Below are 25354 nucleotides of genomic sequence, written 5' to 3' on the forward strand. Positions count from 1 at the left end.
GTACATCAACTTTTTGTGACTCTAAGATGGAGTCGTTTTGTTGGTGTTGACAGAAGTAATAGGTTTCAGAGCTACAGAGGTTTTCTTTTGATCTATTTGTCATTTTCATTGTCAACAATCACAGCCATTCCTCGTAACCGAGATAGGAATATTCTGGTTGGTTGCTTAATGGGCAGCAACTCATACATTTTTTTGTTTCTTCCGCTAAAGCAAATCAGATATTAATGTATTATAAGATTGAATGCAGGAAACTTGCAATGATGTTATATGCTCGTTTCTCCGTTGATCAGAGTTAGTTTGAGATCGGAAGATATGGACTGTCATTGTGTGTGTTTTGTAATCATGATGGCGTTGAGCCTGCGTAATATAAGTGCGGGGGAACGTGACACGATATATAATGTGTACATCAAATATTTGTGATTACAAATGCACCTGTGAAATTCTTTTGTACATCAATAGAAATCTGACAACCGTTTGAATGACAGCCAGTTGGAACTCCAGTTCTTAAACCTCCTTGGTTTAATATATTAAGCGTTGAGTATTGATCTCTGTGTGAAGTTTCCCCTGATGTGTACGGAGCACAGGGCCGGTGCACTGTTTTTTAAAAGTGTGGGGGCCCACTTCCGGGTTTCATGAGCTAACAAGCAAAAAAAAAAAAAAAAAAAAAAAAAAAAAAAAAAAAAAAAAAAAAAGGTCCTCAGCTCATCTCTCCCCGTCCACTTCCGGGTTTCTTCAGCTGACAAGCAAAAAAAAAAAAAAGGTCCTCAGCTCATTCTCTCCCCTCCCATTTCAGTGCCACTTACGTACTTCCGGGTTGAAAAAAGTGTGGGGGCCCAAAGTGATGACACCTTCTATGTATTCCTTTGTATGGTGCACAAAAAGTGTGGGGGCCCGAGCCCCCACGGCCCCCACGGCTGCGCCGCCCCTGGAGCAGACGTACGTGGCACGGGCAAGGACGGGGATTCCCCGCGCCGAGGTTCTTTGTCATTCGATCACCTGCGAAATTGTGTAATCGCTCTTTTTTGTCTCTGCTGCTGAGCTTGAGGAAGGAACAACATGGAAATTCGATTCAGTGGAAAGAGGGCCCTTGTCACCGGTGCTGGAAAAGGTAGGCATATTGCTGTAGTTAATAACTTAAATGAGGACACAACATTGTTCTAAATGGGCACATTCCCTTTGGAGGCGTCATTGATTGAGAAGCGGGCTGTGATGTTCAGCATGTCTGCTACCGTGTCCCATGCATGTATTTATGTGTCAATATAGTGTCATTTTTTTGTGTTGAAAGCCACCATGCGTGCACCGCCTCGTATATTACTGTATACACAGCCCACAACCCTGCCCTGGTCTGGCCTGTCGCTGTACAGTAGGTCCTACACAAGTGTGGCTACCTTTCCGGTAGGATCGCTCTGTTTTACTTTTTTTTAACTTTTTTTTTTGATATCTTATAAATTCAAAACTTTGAATCGGTGTTGTAAATCTTCTCAAAAACTTCAAAGCTGAATCGCCATCTCATTGCGATCAACCGAAAACTAAATTGTGATTTTAGTAAAATTTAAATCTAACGTTAAAGAAGAATGTACCATGTGGATGTGGTAGATCTAGGCCTAGGTCTATGTGGGACCATCCCTAAAAGAGAGCCGTAACTCTTTAAATGCATCGGATTAAAAGAATATATTATTGTGGAATATTGCCTTGAATCTTGCTTTGACAGTGTTTGGTCTTGAACATGTTGAAGTTAAAGTAACTTTGATATAAAAGTTTAGGCCCAACTTCCCTTACGGTACCGGTACCTAACGTTACAGTTATCAGCAAGAGGAGTAATGATTTTAATTTTTATGTCATTTTAATTTAGGCACATGTGGTAAACTATGTTAGTATGTGATAGATCTGTATCTTTGCTTTCAGGATTAAGATTGAAATTCAGGAAATTTGCCATGGCATTGTTATAATATAAATGTTTTGAGCAGCATCTCTCAAATGAAATTTGGCAAGTGCTACTCATATGATCAAGAGGTACTGATAAATGAGACTGTTAGTATAGACTGGTGTGTCATGTGGTGGCACACATGTTTTATGTATTTTTTTTTCTCATTGCTACATTGTATTTTGTGAGTATTTTTAATGTATACATGGCCATTTGTTAACAATGTCTGTAATTCAGCCTCCGGGCTGCGAAAGATATTGATTAATAAAACACCATTTCAATTCAATTCAAAAACTGATTTGATTTTAGAGTAAGTTTGATTTAAGTGGTCACAAATATTGACAATGTCCCAGTCGTTTTTCCTTACTGAAAAATATATTTTTAACGTATTTTTTGATATTATTTGAGTATTTTCTTTAAAAATGCATATTTTTGTGATATTTTTTTTGGAAAAATACTCTAAAAATAGCATATTTTATTCATTTTTTTAAATACTCTGAAAATAGCATATTTTGGGGGTATTTTTTTGAGTCTTCAGATGAGATGAATATTTTTTCTATATTTTTTCATCTTCCCTATAAACGTTCTTGCCAGTTTGTAGAAATACTCTAAAAATAGGATATTTTTGGGATGTTTTTGTCAAATTTGAAATACAATTTATATTTTTCTGTATTTTTTCAGCTTAATTAAACAAATTAATTGAAAAAAGCATTGAATATGCTTTAAATTAAAAATGTGGTAAAATTGTAGTAAAAGTGAATTCAGTTGGTACAAATTGAAGTCAGTTGACATTTCAACTAGCAAACTATTATGTAGACAAGGTATGTATAATGCACTTGTGTGTGTTTGTGTATGTGTGTATAAATATATATATATATATATATATATATATATATATGTGTGTGTGTGTGTGTGTGTGTGTTAATTTGTGTGTAAACAGTTTGTTGACACTTAAAAGCTAAGTACCTGACTGGGCTTGCTTACCCAGTTCATTCCAGATTAAAACCCAATAACCACAATGCCAGTTGATTCCAGTTGGTTTTTACTGGTTTCTTCTGGTCACGCATATTCATAAGCTATTCAAATTCTCTATGAATGGAAAAAGAAAAATATAATTCTTGATTACAATAAGCTTTCAACTGTGTTAAAAAGTTTACTCAATATTATTGTTGTGTTATTCATAATTTGATTCAACTTGTGTTATGAGGAGGCATTTTCATTTTTCAGTATCAATTTAGTGTAATTTACTTGGTAACCATGCCTTAAAACATTATAACAAAATCGCCCTTAAAGTGAGTGTGATGTGTCTGGTATCAACTAGGGATAGGGTGTAGACATAGGTTTGCATAGGCCTAGGCTCTAAGACTAGACTAGCTGTAGGGGTATGATTGTGAAAGGTTAATTGAGATATTGATAATACCTTCACATAATTGGAATTATACAGAATATATGTTCTGGGATATGCTCAAATATCAACATATCTCAAGAAAATGATATTTATTTTGTCCAAACTCGAACATGTCAAATAAAAATATTTGAAAAATATATTTTTGCAATATTTTTGTATCCCCAAATCATAAAGGCATTAAAAATAGCTAGGAAACATATTTTTACAGTATTTTTTTTTTTTTTTTTTGCTGTAGCAGCGCGACGTAACAAAAAGTATTCAAAAAAATATATTTTTAACATACATTATTTGACGTTCCAAAACTGTACGAAAAAAATATATTTTCAAAAATATATTTTTGAGCTATTTTTCTTATATTTTTAGCATATTTTTATATACAAAACTATCGTAAAAATATATTTTTGGGGTGATTTTTGAAATATTTTTAGAATATTTTTGTGATATTTTTTTTTTTCGAGCAGGGTGGATGCAGTTCAATAGCCAAATATGTTACATTGGGGAATTGACAGCTTTTAGATCCCTTTCAAGGCATCAGACAGTGCCAATGAGGATAAACTGAGGATAAAGTGACTTGCTTTCAGGAATAAATTCACTGAGTGCTTAATGGTACAGTGAATTTGAAGCAAGAATATCAAGATTGAGAGTCTGTGTCACAATACCTCCTGGCAGTACTGTAAAACACAATTTTTTTTTTCACGGCATAAACATTTATGTGAATGGGAGCTGACAGCCTAGTTCGCAGCATGAAATTTTTGCGAGTTGCCTCAAACATTCCATGCATTGTAGTGTAGACAAAATCTTTAGCGTGCATTCTAATTTCATGAATCTTGGCTCTTGCAAAATTCACGAAATTAAAATGCACGCGAACATTCTTAGTTTTGCAGTATGTGAAGATAACTCCCCTTTTATGATTCCGACTTACATAATGTACATTCAGGTATTGGAAGAGGGATTGCAATTGCCCTGGCAAAATACGGTGCCTCTGTAACTGCTGTGACTCGATCGCAGGCTGATTTGGACAGCTTGAAAGCAGAGGTTAGTATCAAATCAGTGCTTTTGTCATAGGAAAGGTATGCAGCTAGTTTTGCCCGCACCCCAGACTTCATCGAATATTCATTCAATCATTGTAGACACCATATATTTGGAAAAGAAAAACACGTTCTGTCAAGCAGTTAGTTTCAGATATTCTAAATCTGACATTTACGTTTTGTCTTTGCCACAAAAGAACCAAAAAAAAAAAATTAACGACGCATCTTTTTATTTCTGAAGTGTACATAGATGTCAATACTAGAAGTGAAATAGGATTTTCGATATCTTTTCGGCCTGTTCATGGTCTCGGTGTAGTAAGTTTGACAGGGCCATATTTTGTATTTTGCTTTCTTTCTCATCGATAATTTATCTCATCCATATTAGCGAATCAATTTTCTTTGTTTTTTGTCGGAAAGATAAGAAAAATTAGAGATGAAGTAGATGCGTGCAACAGAATCACTGTAAACCAATTTTGTGATACTGTAAACGTAAATATTCCTCTTTTTGAGAATTTTCAGTTGCTTACACAATCAGATTTATCCAGAATCATTATGTCATCTGCTACTAAATCTTGTCAACTTGATCCCATTCCAACATGGCTCCTGAAAGAGAACCTCAATCATGTATTACCATTGCTTACAAACATAGTCAATCAATCTCTTTCCACAGGTGTTTTTCCCAAAGGAGCACACTCGGCAATAGTAAAACCACTTTTGAAGAAACCCAGCCTGGACCAAAACGAATTTAAGAATTATAGACCAGTGTCAAATTTAACATTTCTAGGTAAACTTATTGAGAAAGCAGTTTGTAAACAGTTAGTTCATCACATTGAGTCTAACAATCTTTTTGATTCGTTTCAATCTGCTTACAGGTCTCTGCACAGTACTGAGTCAGCTTTAGTAAAAGTGAAAAATGATATTATGTTTGCCATTGATTCAAACAAGGTTGTTTTTGCTGTTCTTTTAGATCTGTCAGCCGCATTTGACACGATTGATCATCAAATTTTTCTTTCCCGTTTATATAAACGAACAGGTGTTAGGTCAACAGTTTTGTCCTGGTTTCAGTCATACCTTTTGGGATGGTCTTCTCAAGTTGACATTGCCGGTAATTTGTCAAACCCCACTGTGTTAGAGTTTGGACTTCCCCAGGGATCAATAGTAGGACCCATAGGATACTCAATTTATACTCTTCCAGTTGGCGAGATAGCCCAACATTATGATGTTAATTATCATCTTTATGCTGATGATATACAGTTATATATTTCTTATGACCCGAAGACTCCAGGAGCTTCTTTTAATGCCATCACTAAACTTGAAATGTGTATTTTAGATATTAAGAAATGGATGGTAGCAAATAAGTTGAAACTGAATGATTCGAAGACTGAGTTTTTTGTAGCAGCTTCAGCCCACAATCTGCGCGGTCTTTCAAACATTCAGCTCAATGTTGGTTGCACACTAATTAGCCCCTCAGAAACAATAAGAAATCTTGGTGTTATTTTTGATTGTCGAATGTCAATGTCTCAACATATTTCTCAAATTTGTAGTACTGTTACGTTTTATTTAAGAAATATTGCTAGGATTAGGAGATTTATTGATCAATCTGCATGTCATAACGCAGTGCGTTCTTTAGTTCTATCCCGTATAGATTATTGTAACGGGCTTCTCTCTTCCATTCTTTCAACTCAACTGGATCGTGTGCAGCGACTTCAAAATTGGGCAGCCCGATTAGTGTTTCAGGTTTCTAGGGACTACCCATCTCAGCCACTTCTGAAGTCGTTGCACTGGCTTCCTTTGAAGCAACGGATAATTTTCAAATTAGTTTTGTTTGTTTATAAAATCCTTAACGATCAAGCTCCGAAATATTTAGACGCCTGTTTGACTTTATTTACACCTACTAGAAATTTGAGGTCATCTAGTGATCCGCTTCGTCTCACATACTCTGTTACTCGCACCTTAGCCGGTGATAGGACATTTACTGTGTCTGCTTCAAAGCACTGGAACAATTTACCACTTACCGTTAGACAGTCTCCATCAGTCAGTGTGTACAAAAAAGCCTTGAAAACACATCTTTTCAGTAGCAACTAGTTCGTAGCTGTATATATAATATTTATCCAATTATACATACTGTCGTACATGTTTTGAATTGATTGTAAGCGCTTTGGGCCTTGTGGGAAAAGCGCACTATAAATAATAGTAATAATAATAATAATAATAATAATTTTCATACCAATGATATGAATGCCCTGGTTTCTCTACAATGTAATACATGTACAGACAAAGGTGTCCTGCAACTGTTCTAAATATGTCATTATGATGTGTTTGTGTAACAGGTCAATGTTTGATTTTCCCACAGATTCCTTCAGTAGAGACAATATGTCTGGACGTACTTGACTGGGACAAGACCAATGAGCTTCTGTCCCCTCTTTCCGCCTTTGACCTCCTCGTCAACAGTGCTGGTGTATGCAGAGGCGAATCTTGTCTTGAAGTATCAACAAAAGAGTATGAGGAGTAAGCAAAACTCTCTTTGTTTCAGATGATTTCTGGTTATTTTTTTGTGGTAATTGACAAAACTTTTAAAGTAAATTATCGCAATACCATAAGCAAAATTTTGTACTGATGTTATTCCATTGAGGACAGGCTGATTTTGCTACAACACGCATTTCCCATAGAGACCTGCCCTAGTATACTCAGGACTCGTCCTCAACGGGCTATGGATCCAGCCAAGGATTTGATGTTTTTTAGTCACAAGACTCAACTACTTCCATTGTATGCCTAAGAGACTTATCACCAGAACTTCATAGTAAATATTTGGGCAAGATGTACAGATAAATGATGTTGTATATACATGTATGTCAATGTACATCACATAATACACTGAGAAATCAAAATTGTATGTACCATCATAACTCGAATACACATTCTACCTATTTTTAATGGCATAACTGTTTGTAACTATCATGATCCTTTCTTGCTGACAAATATTATCATGTGCAATTTCTTGACAAACATCTTAATGTCATATAACCTGACTTAATCTCTACAGTATCATGATGATCAACCATCGAGCAGTCCTGCAAATCACTAAGGTAGGTACATCCCTATAGTCCAGGTGTCACCTTTGTGATTAACCTGTTTAGCTTGGAGAACCATCATAGCGATGTTTGCAAAGTTTCCTGAAGTTATTTTATTAACTGTAATTGAGGGGAGAATAAGGAGACAAAGGTTATTGCTATGTTTCCATATTCATGGGGATAGTGTTTAGTTCAGTCTAAAAAAAGTGTGGTGTAAAAGGAGTGGGATTTTTTTTTTTTTTTTTTTTTTGGGGGGGGATCATTGAACATTGAATGCTTCAAAATGGTAGTGAAGTGTGATGATTAGTGTTGCTATTTCATTTTCATTCAGGAACACCTCATGAAAAGGAATAAGAGAGAGATAGAGTAGACCAATTGGGAATGAAAATACAACATAGACTACTACACTGTACCAACTCTCCTGTGCCTTTGACATACACATGCTTTCTCTCTCTCTTTCAATTCAGATTGTTGCAAAGAAAATGATCGAAAGGGGACAGGGCGGTTCCATCGTGAACATATCCAGCGTTGCCAGCTTACAAGGGATCAAGAACCTTCCTGTCTATTGTGAGCACTGCACAAAATGGTGGCAGACAAAAACTCATTCTCTAAAGCTAGTTTGGTATCCTCCTTTTCTGCATGGGGAAGGGGATGGGGCGTGAGTCTTAGAATAGAAAGTCTGGCCTGTTAACCATTTGTTTATCCGATCCTACTTGATTGTGACTTGATTTTGGTTGTGACTCGAGAAGCATGGAAAATGCAAACAAACTAAATTAATGATTTATGGAAATTTCATAATCTCCTTGGAAGCAGGTCAGAGGGTGATAATGTTAGTGAAGTTCACTGTCATTTGTTAGTACAGTTTATATGAAAACTACATTGTAATTATACCAAGACATGGATGAATCATTTAAAAAAATAAATGATAAAATATTCTTGGATTAGATTACTCACTTTTATTGTCCCCGCCGAACGAGTTCGAGCAGGGGACTATGAAACGGACTCCGTACGTGTGTGTGTCCGTGTGTCTGTCCGTCTGTCCGTGTGTGCGTCCATGTGTGATCAAAATCTTCAATTTGCTACTTCTCTGTCATTTATGAGCCAATTTTGATTCTGTTTGCTTTATATGATAGCACTACATGGGAGCTTTGAAACTTCTACACAGAATTTCAGTTGTGACCTTTGACCTTGACCTTTGACCTATATTGTACATTTTGCTACAAAATGCTACTCCTTCGCCATTTCTAACCCAATTTCGATTCCGTTTGCTTTATGTGATGGCACTAGGTGAGGGCTTCAAAACTTCTACACAGAATTTTGACCTTTGACTTCTTTGACCTTTGACCTTTATTTTTGACGTATATTGTACATTGGCTACAAAATGCTACTCCTTCGCCATTTCTAACCCGATTTCGATTCCGTTAGCTTTATGTGATGACACTAGGTGAGCGCTTCAAAACTTCTACATAGAATTTTGACCTTTGACTTCTTTGACCTTTGACCTTGATTTTTGACCTATATTGTACGTTTTGCTACAAAATGCTACTCCTTCACCATTTCAAACCCGATTTCGATTCCATTCGCTTTATGTGATGGCAATAAGTGAGGGCTTCAAAACTTCTACACAGAATTTTGACCTTTGACTTCTTTGACCTTTGACCTTGATTTTTGACCTATATTGTACATTGGCTACAAAATGCTACTCCTTCGCCATTTCTAACCCGATTTTGATTCCGTCAAAATGCTACTTCCGGCGGGGACATATATTATGCACCGCGTAATTTCTACTTTTCCTTGTTTGGTATGTAACCATTATTTAAACATAAACTTGGAGTAGATGATTCACTGTTAGTCGGTGCAGATCAGACCAGAATCTGAATTCGGTTTCATTGAATGCATATCTAAAGTATTCAAAGCAACCAAAACTAGAGTCTATTCTAAGCCTGCTTTGTTACATTACAACTGGTTTTTGCCGCAATCAACATTTCGAGCATCATTACTTGTATCATGTGTGTTTCAATAAATTCAAATTGATGTGTGTGCACTTTTCAAGAAGCAATGTCTACAAGCTCATGCCCGATTTCATGCTGATCATGATTACTGGTGTTGTAATTATAGAGTGTGCACAAGATTCTTCAATTTAAGAATCCTTTTCATCAAGAATGTGTGTTTCTAAGCCCTCTTTTGACTGTAAAGTATAGAGATTGATACATGACTGATCCACATCTGTCATGTGTTATCTTTAACCTGTTCTGTATGGGAACCTAGTGTTCTGTGTATTAAGTCTATGGTCATTTCAGAATTCAGTATGGAACGGGTTAAGAAAGAGGCATTGTGGTGATTATGATGGTTGTGGTAATTATCATCATGACTGTAATTATGATAGTATACTGTAGAAGAAATTACAATAAAGAACATACCACAGCAAAATCGTATGTTAGGAGCTGTGAGCTGTGAGGAACTGTGAGGAGCTGTCAAAATCTACTCTTGGAAATTGCTATTTTGTATCATCTGAACAGGGACACCCAGCTGATGATGTCTCTTTAATGGTTTAAAACACCTTTGCAGGTATGTCACACCAGAACATTTTGTGATTGTTGGATTTTGAGTGTATTTCTGAAACACTACTTCGCTCTAACACTTCACAGAGCTTTCCACAGTCCCAAAGGCACATTTTGCTCAAAAGTAGACTCCTCTAACAAGTTTTTTTCATCAGTATCAGTTGACCTGAATCATGCCTCCTAAAGGAAAGAAAAACGTAGCTTCCAACACAACAGATCCAGTGGACTTGGGTGATCAGATGTGTGAAGAAGTGAGAGACTTTTTTGAGCAGCCAGTATTTCAAGGACTTGTTCAAATCAGCTCAAGAATGAGCTCAAAACAAAAGCAACCATCATATCTTTGATGCAGAAAGAACAGGAAAGCAACAATGACGAAATCGCCAATCTGCAGCGCAGCTTGAACGATGCAGAATAATACTCGCGCAGGAACTGCTCGCGGTTGTAGGGTATTCCTGAGGCGGATCATGAAGACACTGATGAAGTGGTGCTCAACCTAGCCAGCCGAAAGAGCTGGATGTGAGGCTGAAGCCTGAGGACATCGACAGGTCCCATCAGATTGGGTCATCCACGTCCTGTCAAGAGAGGAGAGCAGACGAAGCCCCCAAGACCTATCATTGTCAAGTTTGCTACCTACCGTGTTCGCCATCTTGTCATCAGGAACAAAAAGCGACTGAAAGGGAAACATGTTGGCATTGAGGAGGACCTGACAGCAACAAACAGGAATCTGCTACAAAAAGCAAATGAGTTAGTCAAAATGAACAGTTAATGTGATTGCTGCTTGGTCAACGGACGGAAGGATTCTGGTGCGCTGCTCAAAGCGACGAATGGCGGCACTGTGAAAAAGAGGCTACATTCAATTACTGACTACGTAGCAAAAACTGCAAATCAGTAACCCCAACACAAATCCTGCGATGTGATTCCGAAACATTCATCATATTTCATATTTGATAATCACCTGGTGTACAATTTCAGGTTGGTCTTTTTACTATACTGCGATGACTGCCACACCTTGTTAAGTATCCTAAATACATTTCTCAGGCGATTCTGCATGTCAATGCCTGCTCTTCCGTCACATCTAACTGTACTTCTTAGGTAAGTAGACTGTTCTGTTGTTGCAAGTTCTTCTTTGTAAACAGGGATGGGTGAGGGGTTTGGAACATTAGCGTCATTATCTCAGTTTTCTTTTGATTTATCTACAGCCCAACTTTGTGCATGTCTACTGAGCCTTGTTGTCTTCTCTTACACATGTCTATGCGTGTGTGAGAGCAGTGCTAAGTCGTTAAAGGTGTCCACCTGATTCCCCCTGGGTGGCCTTCTGTTGTTCGTCTCAAGACCCAGTCAATCGTAAGATTGAAGAGTAACGATGATATGGCACATCCTTGCCTGACTCCGGTCTTCACTGTGAAACTTATGTTGACATTTCCAACTCGACACTTAAAATTGCTATAGAAACTTTTGATAAGAAGAACGAATTGGGGAACGACTTGGGGATTTTAACTCTGTATGTGGAAACCCCCTGAGTTCCACATTATTCACCAACGTAGTCATGCTTTGAGAAAACACTCTGTTTTTCAAATCTTAACTTCTGTAACTTCTATGTAGATTTCTGTTAAGTTGGGCATGTAGTGAGCAAAGTTGTAGAGAAAATGCCAAGCCTTGCTTTGATGAAAATTGTATGACAAATTGATTATTGTTTTTCTTTGAAATTACCAGTAGCTACATTACTGTGAAGGTATGACTTTTGTACACAAAACAGTGACAGAAACTTTTACAAATACATCTATTAGGGAACGCCACTTGATAGTCAATCACCACATAAAAATTCAAGCCATTATAGATTATGTGAGACGAATAGAAGCACAAGAAAAGGTTTAATTGTAATGCGGCATTTGGCGATTTATCGATCGGTTTGGATGGGTTTGAGCGGGTTTGAGCAGAACATGCGAAGTTCGCACGCCATTGACTGAGTCACATAAAGAGCTAACAATATCACCTTCTGTCCATTCTTCTGGTACTCTCTTTTCATTCCATATCATTGCAAACAGTGGTTAAAGTACTTCTGCTGCAAATTCTGGGTTTGCTTTAAACAATTCTGCATTCATATTGTCTTGTCCTGGTGCTTTCTCATTCTTGAGTGATTTTATAACTGCTACAATTTCAGCTTGACGAGGTTGGGTGGTATCCACTTCATGGTCGGTTTCCACCTCCTGTATGTCTCCCTCTTATATTGGTGGTGGGCTATTATGGATTTCGTTGAAGTGCTCTGCCCAGCGAGCTTTCTTATCTATTCTGATGTAAGAACATTGCCCTCTTTATCTGCAATTGGTGTATCATTGCTTCCATGGTATTTACCTGTGATTACCTTTGTTATCTTGTCCACCTTTCCTTGTTCTCCCTTTCTGGCTGCATCTTCTGCCTGGTCAGCGAGATCATCTACAAAAGCTCGCTTGTCAGCTCTTGTCATTCTCTTCACAACTTTGTCTACCTCCCTATACTCTTGCTTGTATCTCTCCCTCAACCTTTATGATTTTGTTCCCAAGATCTTCTTCTTCACATCTTCTACTTTCAATATATTGCCAGGTGTTTGGTTTTGTCCATTCCTTTCTCTTCTTCTGTTTTGTTCCAAGACATGTCTCACTAGCGTGAGTATGTAGTTGTCCGCAACTGTTCCCACTGAGCATTGATTTCATCGTTGTCCTGTATGCTTTCCATATCTGCCAAAACTTGGAATCTATTTTGTATGTGGAGTACAAACGCATTCTTTACCTTACAGTCTTGTTGTTTCTGCACATCGGACTGTTGCCTCATAGCTGGCTTTGGACCATTTTTCTTCAGGTTTTGCTTCACTGTTGCATTCACCTATAGTGGTGGTCACTACCTACATCCGCTCCTCGTTTTACTTTGACATCTAGTAATGATCTACACCATGACCCATTTATTGCAAAATGGTCAATCTGATTCTGGTCTCTTCTATTTGGGGAACAAACACCAGGTGAGTTTGTGTATATCTTTGCGTTGATAGAAAGTACAGTACTGCCAATTACAAGATCATGTACCTCACAAAACTCGAGAAACCTTTCTCCATTTTCATTCCTATTGCGTATTCCTTCTCATCCCATGACTCACTCATGGCCTATGTTATCCTTCCCAAACGTTGCATTTAGATCTCCCATTACAATCTTCACTTCATGTTGTGACATACTTTCTATCTCTGCCTGTAGTTGATCTTAAAAGGCATCCTTACTTTCTTTCTCACTGTCATTGGTTAGTTGGAGCATAGCACTGTAGAATGGTGGTAGTGATGTGTCTGCCTTTTAGTCCAACTCTCATCATTCTGCTGTTGATTGGTTTCCATTCCATTAGGCTCTTTTCTACTCCTTTCTTCAATATGATTGCTACTCCAGGTGTCTGTTGTCCTCTTTTCCAGAGTACAGTACTGTTTCCCCTGTAGAGGGTTTATATTGCCCTGCTCCTGTCCATCTACTTTCGCTTGCTCCCAATAGCTGTAGATTGTAATGTCTCATTTCTGATGTTACCTGCGCTAACTTTTCTGTATCATAGTTCTTACATTCCAAAAACTTTGGTTTTGGTTTTGGTAGTCAGGACTCCCATCCTCCTGTCAGTAGAGTCTTTTTGGCTTTCACTACTGCCATTCATTCATGCCTCTTTTGATGGCTTTGGAAGCCCATTACACCAAAATGTGTTGTTATCCTTCGTTGCGGTTTCCGTAACAAATGTTTGTTTTTTTGTTGTTTTTTACGAAATAGGGTTGTTAGCCCTGTGTCCAACCCCCAACCTGGAGGACCAGTGAACATTCTTTGTCTGATCTCTCCCTTTTGACCTGTCTGGCTTGGGTGGCCCTACCAAGAGTTAGAAACTCCCGCCAGCATAGCTCTCAAGATCACAGAGACACACAAGCCCCTTGACCACTACAAAGTGGTGTTCCTCTCCGGAGGGAAAATATGTCTTGTTTAAGAAATATTTAAAAAACCCAACAGATAGTAGAAGCAAAGTGTATAAACAGTGTAGAAATAAAGTTAACAATATTATAAGAACAGCAAAATGAAAATATTATGATATTAGATTTAAGCATGCTATGAATGATGCTAAAACCACTTGGAGAGTCATTAATGAAATATGGAATTAAGAAAAAAGAGAAAGCATCATTAAATGATATCGTGTTTGAGGTATTTAAAGTTAATCACAGATAAACAAACAAGAAATAAGTAATGTGTTTAATGATTCTTTAGTAAGATTGGAAAAGAAATTCACAATAATGCACATTTAAACATGTCTGAAAATGATTCTTTTAAGAATTATGTGTGGAAAAGTTACTGATTCTTTATTTTTTAGTCCTATAACAGTTTCACATGTTTTGAATGCAGTTTTAAAATTAGATAAAAAATAAATCAGCAGGGTATGATGGATTTCACACAAAAGTAGTAATAACTTCTATTGACGCAATTGTGTCTCCTTTGTGTAATATTCTTAATGCGTCTCACTTGAACACAACATTTTTCCTAGTGCATTAAAGATCACCAAAGTGATACCAATTTTTAAGAATGGTAACAAAACGTCTTCAAATAATTATACAGACCTGTCTCCATTTTATCGATTTTAAGTTTAAAAAAGAAATAGTGTACGAAAAAATGATCCAGTTTTATACAAAAGCATGACATTTCATATCAAAGACAGTTTGGTTTTAGAAAAGGGGTGCAGTATGTCACATGCAATAATTGATTTAGTAGATAAACTTGCAAAAGCTTTTGAAGATGAATTCAAAATACTTGTTTTTTTTTAAAGATTTATCGAAAGCTTTTGATTGTATTGATTATTTTATTTTATTTGATAAGCTTAGGTTTCTATGGTGTATGGGGTATAGCAATGAAATGGTTTCAGAGTTAATCAAGTGATAGAAAGCAATATGTTTGGATAGCTAATGTTAATTTACATTTTAGAGATATTTCAAGGATCAAATCTTGGTCAACTCTTATTTTTAATATGTATTGATGATATACAATATGTAAGTGATATTTTACCTGTAATTTTATTTGCTGATAACACCAGCCTGTCTTTACTTGGAAAAGATGTTGTAATGATTAGTCAGCTTGTGAATACTCTAATGGAGAAAGTGCAGTCATGGTTTTTAGCCAACAAATTACAGATAAATTGTGCAAAGTGCAAAGACGAATTATATGATTTTTAAATCTGGGAATGCAAACGTTAATGCAAATTCAGTAAATATAATTAATAACGTCGAGATTGAGACATTTAAAAGTATTGAATTTTGGGGTGTTATTGATGAATGTCTTAAGTTGGAAAGATCATATTAATCATATTTCTTTTGAAATATCAAAAGTAATTGAAGTACTGAATAATTTGAAATATGTATTACCATTGAAAATCTTAGTAAATATATATTATAGTATGATTTTATCACATTTATCATATCGCAATATTGTATAGGGTAATTGCGCAGTGAATGTAACGCAGAAACTTTTTGAACTTTAATAACGTGCAATACATGCAATAACTAAATCACATTATTTGGCACACACCGAAGAATTGTTTCTAAAATTGGATTTATTGTATATTTTTAGTACCAACAAATTTCAGATTGAATAGTACAGTAGTCCTTCACCAAAGAATTGATTTTCACCAAAGAACCCGATTTTTAGGTGATACGCCGTTAGCGTATCACCTATATGTGTTTGCTCGAAATCTTTCTTTCTTTGTCATTCCCCTTTCTTTCTGACGAATTTTGTGATCAAAATATTTCAATAATGACTTGACCAATTCACATGAAAATTTTTAGTCAACATATCTCATGACAATATCTGAGTACAGTAATATTCTCATGACGATACCTTACCTGAGATGCCATCTGGGCGCCATTTTGTGATTTTCAGATAATACCAGAAGATCGATCATAGCTTCATAACTCAATGTCATTTCTTTACCATTTTTGGTAGACATAAAGTTCAGGTCACGTCTCATCGTGCTGTACTATGCAAATTACCCAGGTCATCACCCAGGTTCAAATTACCAAGGTCATCATGGCGCGCATATGCGCGCGTCGAAAAAAAATTGAAATGCTCAAATCGACTAAAGTTAAAATTCCGCGCGCGCGTCTATATGCAGATGAAGTGAACCAACATGCCTTTGTTTGCTTCGCTATTGACCGATTCTGTGACGCGCTATGTGTATTTTTGGCATGGGCAGCGCCATACTGGGTGTATCATCCGACCCCCCCTCCGCACTCCCCCACCCCTCTCCCTACATTAGCACGCGCGCAGAATGAAAAACTGCTTTAGCCAATAGGCGTCTCGTACTGAGTGCGCGAATGCTTGCTAGTGCGCGAACCTTTGTTACAAGTGCGTGATAAACATGTTGCCCGGGGGTGGGGGAGAGCAGGGGGGGGGTCGGCTGATACACACCGACACACCCACTATGGCTGCGCCCTGTGCCGTAAAATGTCTGCTGCCCTCAACGAACCCGAATCGGTCAATAGCTCTTCAAAATGACCAAGGACCTCCTGTTTTTATTACATATTCCCGAAGGATATGTGTTGTAAATAACATTTCAGATATCCATATATCAGACAAATTAGCTGATGTCATATATCATCTGAAATTAAAAAAAAAAGTGGAATTTATTTTTTCGAAGTACTGTTTCTGACATTCATTTGCGCGTATCTCAGTCATTTTTGCTCTATATCCCCCCAAATTTGGATATGTTGTACTTTGGATTATTGTCAGCATCATTGTTTTTCAATTTAATGACGTCATCGTATTGAAAAATTAGGTAACATGCAAAGTATCAAATTTTGCCGAGTTTAGTGTTATGTCTATGGGAGGTGATTTTTGCCCATTCATGCATAAACTTGATGACGTTCTAAATCCTGTATCTCAATTGATTTTGCTCCATTTCCTCTGAAACTTAAATATGTTGCTGAGACAATAAGCTGCAGTAATCATGCATTTCATTTTTTCAAATCTCCTCATCAGATTGACAATTTTGCAGCTTAAAACTGAAAATGACAATGGAATGTGAACGAAACGATTCCTGATTTATCTTTCACATAATATGCTTACGTTCCACACACTTTTTTTGTTGAGGTGTATGGCTGGGAGGTTAAAGGTGCTGTCTCTGGCGCCAGAGATGCCAGGTTGCACACTTCCGGCTTCGAACCCCACAAGAAACAAAAAACCTCCTTTCTTTTACTTTTTTCAATGGAGTAATTCCACTTTCTTGTGAAAATGCACCCATACACACACACGCACACACACACACACACAAGATCACTTTGTTTTTGTTTTGGAGACTGCATTGCTTCCACGGCTGCAAAATTTTGCAGGCTTATAGACTTTGTCAAACTGATAATATTATATGACGACGAGATGGGACATAGCCACCTTGGTTATATGCAAATAATGTTCAAAGTTCATATTTGAAAATACAAATGTTAAAGTCAAGGTGACTCTTAAAGACTTTTTCGCCATGTTTCATTTCTCTTTTTTTTTTCAGTTTGAAGACATAAATTGGTAAATATTCAGTTAGATAGCCTGTCAAATTGACCTGCTAAACTCGCACACGCCGACACACGCAGGAAATTTCCTTTTGGTTGCATGGCAGAAACAATATGATCTGAATTATGTAGGCATAAAGAACTGGACTTCGCAAATGTAACTCAATATAACTTCAAGTCGCTATTTTACATCATTTTCGTTGTCGATCACGGGTGACTGATATCTGATGACCCCCAGTGTATCACCTAACTCGTCTTCAGTGACGAGTTTCATATCTCATTTAATGATTACTTCATCTATAATTTTGATGTGTATATGTATGCTATACCAGAGCCCAGTTTTATGAAGAGTTAAAACTGATTATATAGTTGATTTCAACTGTAAGTCTATGGCAGCCTGTGTGGTAAGGAAATCTAAAATCGATTTTATCTTTTGATAAAACGGGGCCCAGAAATTCCCATAAGATGTATATTCCTCCTTATAGATATAATTTCTCGAGAACAGTGATTTCTTATAAAGGTCCTGTATATAATTTGGAATAGCATGGTAGATAAGGTTAAACAGTGTTCTCCTTTAAGTGATTTTAAAAGGAAGTATAAATTTTATTTATTACAGAAAGAATAATATGTAATATTCTCTGAGATTATTATACATGTAAGTTTTATTGATTGCCTGTTGTTTGTTCATGTATTGTTTGTTATTGTTGTTGTCGCTGGTTAGCTTGTTTGTATTTGTCTTCTGAGTTCACCAGTAAACCTCTGTCGTGATCAGTGTTTTTTTCTTATCTTGCCATGTCAGTGCTGTCTTCCAAAATTTTTTTTTATTTCTTTTTTTAATTTTCATGGTGCCTGACTGTCTTTTTTCTTGTCTCCGTTCATGTTCATTTATGTGTATTTGTCTTCAATAACTTAAGAAACACAATTTTTAAAATGCAAACTTGTAAGATGCAGTCCACCAGGGGTGTGACCTTTGACAGGCCAATGGCCTTTGTCATTCACTCACATCTGCTGCAGTTCTTACTGTTTTTATTGTATTTATATATTACTGTAACTATTCCTTGTACTGTTTGTGTTTTCCATGTTATGTTATGTACATGTTATACATACATGAATATAATGTCTTTGTGCATTTTTTTAGGAGATGTGAAATGAATTGAATTGAATTGAATATTCATGATAATATAATATCATAATTGTAATTTCAATGTAAGTAATCAGTAATATCACATTTTTACATTATTTTTATCTTTACTATCATTGTTACTATCATAATCAATGGTAGGGGAAGTAGTAGACCAATGATTGCTTTTGTCATAAAAATGATTTTTAACAACACTATTATCATCATCTTCATATATACTCATCTGTCCATGAATACAATCATCATTACATGTAAAAAAGGATGAAATATTTTGTTCCCAAATGCATTTACTGTAAAGGTGACAATTTTTCGTTGCATGAAATATATACAAATTGTAGTTGCCAACTTTCTTTTTTGCTGCATACAATTTTTCGTGGATTGCCAGTGGCATTCAATGCATATAGTGTAGACAAGAACTTTTGTGTACAATTTTATTTGCGAATCTTGGCTCTTGCAAAATTTGCAGAATTAAGATGCATATGAACATTTCTGGTCATATTGTAGACAGTTAAGAAAACTTTCATAGCAAGCAATGATTTTACATGTATTTCTTTAATAAGTGACCTTCCTGTTGGTATACAGCTCCAGTGGCTGAAACTATTAACGTGGTTGCCATTTCATTTTGTTCTCTAGCATCAACAAAAGGAGCACTGGACTCATACACCAAGGTGGCAGCACTGGAGTTTGCACAGCACAAGGTGAAGTCTATGTCTGAATGCAGGTTTCAACACATACTAAAATGCTTCTTTCTGTAATGTCTCCTCATTTGTGCTGCTGGGATTAGCTCTCATGTATAAGATGAATGCCAGCCACACTACATCTGTCAAGCACTCTCATTGGCTTACAGTTGACTTAATTTATTATTTATCACATTTAGCCCTTCTGAAGTCACCTGTGCTGGATGTTGGAAGGCGACAACAATAATTATAATGCAAAGCATTGAAGGTTATTCTTCTGCAGTTCTCCGAGAACCTTTAATACCCCCAAACGAGATGCCCATTGTCAAACAACTGACAGGTAGTTAATGAGCTTGTATTGTATCAAGGAGAACACGTATCTCTTTACTACAGAAAATTGCATGTGCCATCAAACAATGCAAAATATCAATCAGACATGAGATTTGAATAGAGCATGTACTTGGCTCGCAAACTCTTTAATCACACACTTTATAAGGGCACCTGAATAAAGTCTGCTAAAGTCAAAATCTAGTGAGCTCAGCTTTGATTACTACATCATTTGTCATAATGAGTTTTACAGCAAAACAAGAGCACTACATTGCAAAAGGTAAATTAGACAAAAATGCACACACGAGAAATTCTAATCTTCCAATTTAAAAGGCATTTTATATTTTCTGGTCAGTATAACACAATTAATATGAATATGAATAGAGGCCAGGAGTACGGACACTCTTGTTCTCGTTAGGAATGAGTTGATAAAAAGGGACACTCATTGCCATTGTGTGTTTAGGTCAGTTTGAGACTTGTGAGGTCATGACAACATTGCTTCATCTATACTTGTGGTTTCAGCTCCTGTGGCTGATGTTCCATATCTCTAAACTTTTAACCCTGATATAACTTCTCTATATTTTTCCTTTTTGATTATCATTATTTTTAATTTCACTTTTCTATATGCATGTAAAGCCAAATGAAGTGTGGTGTGGAATTTCACTTCTGATACTGCTGGTGAAATAGATGTGACGTAATGTATTATGTTAAGTATAACAACGTGCAATAGCAATAATAGAAGTAGTATTGATAATGATAATGATAATAATTAAAAGAGTTATGAGGGTAAATAGGAAAGTAGTGTCATGAGTATTGACATTTTTATTGCTTTTTGTAAGATCATCATTATTACCTTCATTTTTACCGGTCTTGTGATTATCAGTAGTCGTTGTAGTTGAATTATATACATGTATATAGGAAAGGAGGACATAATGTGTTGGAATAGCAGTAGAGTGAAGGCTGTGTGTTTGGCTTTGTCTTTTGATACCAGATTCGAGTGAACTGTGTGAACCCAACAGTAGTCTTGACCCCACTGGCCAAGAAATTCTGGAATCAATCCGAAACCAGGGACAGCATGCTGGCCAGAATCCCTCTCGGCAGATTTCTCGGTAACCAGTCTCTTGTCTTCAGTTGCTTGGCAGAATGACATTAAAGACATTATTTACCATTTGCAGATGAAGCGAAAACCCAGCTTTAGTGCTATAAAATATTTCTAGAGTGTAAGTCAGGGATGGAAACAACCAATGTAGAAATTTCAATCAGTATAATCAATGTTAAGTATTGTTCGATATACGAAATGTGAACAATAGTTAAAGGACAAGTTCACCTTCGTAGACGTGTGGGTTGAGTGAATGCAGCAATATTTAGTAAAACACATCAGTGAGAGTTTGAGCAAAATCAGATAATCCGTTAAAAAGTTATGAATTTTTGAAGTTTCTGCTCAGTCACGGCTGGATGAAAAGACTACTGTAGCTTGTGATGTCACATGAGTACAACGATATAGAGAAAGAATGAAGAAAAATCAAGAGATTTCTATTTTTCTCGCATAACAAAGGAACACTCGACTTCTCTCTTTCAGAAGGCAGGGGGAATAATATCACCCGTAACATATGTCAGTAGCAAGTCGAAGAAATGTGCACTTTATTCAAAAAGTAAAGTTTTGTGAAATTCTCTTTTTATTTTCCTTGTATAGTTGTACACATGTGACATCATACACTGTAGTAGTCTCCTCTTCCAGCAGTGACTGCGCAGATACTTAAAATATTCGTAACTTTTGAACGGATTGTCGAATTTTCCTCAAACTTTCACTGATGTGTTCTACTAATATTGCTGCATTCTCTCAATCCTTCTGTATATGAAGGTGGACTTGTCCTTTAAAGACTTACAGACTTATAACAAAATTGTTTCTGAACTAAATCGTCTACAGTTATGGTTTATTGAAAAAAAATTGTGATATCTCCTGATATTTAAGGCTTTTTTTGCAAAATTTATACATGACAGGATGTCTTGTGATACAACTGACCTACACATATGCATCAAATATGATAACTAACTTTTTAAATCACTGCTCCTAATGGTAAACAGTATGTCTAATGCTGCTGACTCTGTAAAGATGTTTGTGCCCTACTGCCTACCGATACTTAACCAGTCATTTGAGGAGCTTATCCAGTTTTTGTAAAATGTAACTCCCCACACAAGTTTCAATACTCTCACTAATGAGTTCCCTAAGCCAGGAAATTTGAGATGTTTCCATTTGAGCAGCAGAATGGTAGTAACTGTTTGCCAATCTTATGAAGAGTTAGCAACATTTGATATTTACTTGACCAGTTACTAGATGTATTCTAACCTGGTTGACCCAGATTATGCAGTGATCGCTTGTTACGAGTGCTGTCTACAGGCAAGATTTGAACTGATTTTATTTTCTACTTTTTTCATCATACCTGCAAAAGAGGGTAAAGTTTGGTTAGTTTTAAATCCAAATTTGCAATTATGTACAGGGATTACCGCCAAAACAATTGTGAAAATGAAAGATTCAATACTTGATTCACTAGCATTTACTGGGTGTGGTATCCTTTCTCTCCTTAGACACGGATTAAAGCTACCTGTTGAATCCTATTGGTGAAGATAATTATCTAAACTTCATATCTTTGTTGGAAATATCCCTCCTTTTGTCCCATTTGTGTTATTTGTGAGATCCATGACTGACACTGTTGTGTTTGTTTGCTTGCTTTATTCATGGTTTGCTTGATATACAACATGAATAAAAACAACAGAGGTTGAAGACGTTGTGAATCCGGTCCTGTTCCTTCTGAGTGACAAGAGCGCTATGATCAACGGCATCACCTTACCCATTGATGGGGGCGCCCTTGCTGCACTCGTCTAGAGAGGGAGCCCTACTTGGATTGGATCGTCTTCCTTCCCCACAAGGCCACCCCCCCCCCCCCCACCCCTCAACATAGTTGAGCACAGAGTTGGTTTATGATACTACAGTGCAGAAAAGTGACACATTCCAGCAACTCATCATTGAAAAAATACTCATGACTACAATCAACCTTGCTTAAGCCGACCTTGCATTAGTCGAGTAAATGCCTCTGAGTCAAAGGTGTTAAGTCCTCTTCCCTTTATATTCTATTGATTTTAATCCCTGATATGTAAAGTCGAATTTTCTCTGTGTCAAAGCTATTTCTTCAGTCCAAATAGATTCGACTTAGGCAAGGTTGATAGTATTTCTCATGCCAATTGTACTGTAGCGTGATTGTTGAATGGAATCCATTCCTTAGACTTTGCTAGGCTAGGCTTGGATAGGATGGGAAAATGATGACATTTTTGGTAATTTCAAGGAGTCAGTTTTGGACCACATCCCCCTCCCCCTCTTTCCCTCTTCCCATTGAGAGAAGAAGTCTGGGTGTCAAGTTATTACGGGAATACTTCATTGCCTTTGAGTCTCTGTAGTTATGAAGGTAGGCCTTTTGTTTTAACCCTTTTCGTACAGGATCCTGATATGTCCACTTCAAGCTTTATCAGCATTTCAGAAGCATGCAGAGAATAGGTTAATACATTGCAGTCTGAATGTTTGGCAGTCATTCATTTTGTGACATACGCTACAAGTGGTTATAATTTACAAAGGAATCACTCATGTTGGCCATGTATAAGATACAATGTACATGGTTGAATGTTAGGAGAATGTGACAGAAGCTGTGTTGTTAATTTTTGTACCTTGTTTTGTACATAGAAGAATCTCACCACATTTTACAAGTACATGTATAAGACTTTTTTTTTAGAAATACAGCAGGCAATATCTTTCAAACTTATTTTTAGCCGATATGACAGAAGTGACATTTAGTAATTAAAGTGCATATTTTGCTCATGTTAAACTGTCTGAGCACATAGATAGTATTGCATTGCCTGCACATGCCTGCCAATGCACAGACCGACATTAATAAATGTATGGACAATTGTATGAATGTATGTATGTATACATGTATAAGTACGTTTATACTGGTATGTACAATGTATGAATGCATGTGTGTGTATGTATGTATGTATGTATGTATGTATGTACAACACTGCCTGTGTTTGTAAGTGGCATGTAGCAGATTAAATTGTCAAATGTTAGCTAAACTTTGTGGAATAAGACTCTAGGAATTACAGTATAACTGTAAAAGACTATAAAAAATATACCAAGCCAAAGAGTATATCTTTAATAATGAGTCATATCTTTTATCATGGTAATGGTGATGATTGCATGCATTACAAATGTTGTACATATACAGCAACATGAACACTTGTTGTTCTGTCAGGGAATATCTGAGTGTACACATGTGCGTTTAAGAGCCAATTTCTCAGTGAATTCAGATGAAAGATTTTTTTTCTCCCCTGACATGGTCACAAACATTACCAAGAATCTTGTATGTACAGGTGCATTTCTTTACAATGAATAAATGCATTTCCTTATATGCAGATCTAGAAACAGATTTCCTTGAGCCTGTACATCCTCAATGCAATGCTGAATCTAGTATGCATATGATGTACATTAATTGTTGCTCTGCTGGATATGCCTTGGGCACGTCTTGGGCACGCTGTCTGGTTGTCCAGGACAACCTTTGTGATTAAGGTATGCATAAAATTTGAATATAATATAATTGTGTTGGTAGACCGGTCTGTTATATGTATGAGACAGGTCGAAGAAAACTATCAACAAACTTGGACATTGCCATGGAATACAACGTATACGCAACTGTCGTTTGCTAGGATGAGCAAGATGCGGGGTTGTCATGGTAACCTTCGGTACTGATTTATGGATGACATCTATTGAATGCATCCTGAAAGTGATCTATTCCTTTGTGACTAGAGTATCCACAAAACTATTATAGTTAATACATTATAACTGATCTGTCAATTTACTCAGTTATATCATGCTTTATATTTCTTTCTGTCTGGAAATGTAATATGATTTTTTTTTCTTTTTTATCTACTTCTTTGTTTGTTTGTCGAATCAAATATACATTACGAACCCTTTTTTTTGGTTGCAATATTCACTATCATCTGATTATAAGTGGGTGCCTACATATCGCCACTATGTTACAAGGCATGAAAGTTGCAATTTTGAAAAAAAAAAAATCTGAAGAGAATTTTTTTCGCAAGATGTATATATATTTTTTTATTAAGCTGATTAAATTTCTCGGCTTGGATTAAAAAAAGAAGTTGTGTACGAATATAGCATAATAGTGCAATATATATGAGTACAATGTGTACATGTATAATTCCTTGAAATGGATACATATGCAACTCGCTTGTTAAGTTCCGTTTCGGCAGTCCATTTTTTTTAAAATGAACTTCGCAGATATTGCGTCTTTGAGTAATCATGTCATGAAGTGAACATTAAACACTATAATCAAAAAACATTCTTCATTCAGAACTTGCTTCATGATGTGTTGTTATAAGGTACTACCAACGCCTACATTACTGTAAGCTCAAAGTGTCTAAGTAAGACACTCATTCACGCAATGTATGCGAGAGGAAAAAAAAAAGAAGAGTGTTAATGTCCATTCTTTCTTCATGACCCTCACCGGGCAAGCTTCGATAGTTTAAACATGATAATCGAATGAAGTGCTATCATGATAGTTTAAAGAGGGTATAGTACAATGGTATGACTCTACCCTTTAAACAGTCTCGACTGCGTAGGCAC

The 25354-nt window shown here is 36.5% G+C and overlaps 1 protein-coding gene across 1 annotated transcript; it reads left to right on the forward strand.

Annotated features, from left to right (window-relative positions):
* The first annotated feature begins 972 nt into the window (after window positions 1-972).
* On the forward strand, window positions 973-22587 carry LOC139738045 (L-xylulose reductase-like). The gene is made up of 8 exons (XM_071648708.1): window positions 973-1108; window positions 4270-4367; window positions 6714-6868; window positions 7404-7446; window positions 7899-7998; window positions 19295-19359; window positions 20657-20774; window positions 22440-22587. Exons 1-8 carry the CDS (start codon window positions 1057-1059, stop codon window positions 22547-22549), a joined length of 741 nt encoding a protein of 246 aa, XP_071504809.1. The 5' UTR covers window positions 973-1056; the 3' UTR covers window positions 22550-22587.
* The last annotated feature ends 2767 nt before the right edge of the window (window positions 22588-25354 follow it).

The sequence above is a fragment of the Diadema antillarum genome, unplaced genomic scaffold (assembly GCF_040938485.1).
Source record: "Diadema antillarum isolate AM-2024a unplaced genomic scaffold, OU_Dant_1.0 seq00000720_RagTag, whole genome shotgun sequence".
NCBI classification, from domain to species: Eukaryota; Metazoa; Echinodermata; class Echinoidea; order Diadematoida; family Diadematidae; genus Diadema; species Diadema antillarum.

Bases quoted from the DNA above. Each gene is read 5' to 3' on its own strand.
- LOC139738045 (XM_071648708.1), top strand. From the start codon at position 1,057: ATGGAAATTCGATTCAGTGGAAAGAGGGCCCTTGTCACCGGTGCTGGA. The intron at 4,368-6,713 runs GTTAGTATCAAA...ATTTTCCCACAG, and splicing joins TGGACAGCTTGAAAGCAGAG to ATTCCTTCAGTAGAGACAAT. The intron at 7,447-7,898 runs GTAGGTACATCC...CTTTCAATTCAG, and splicing joins CAGTCCTGCAAATCACTAAG to ATTGTTGCAAAGAAAATGAT.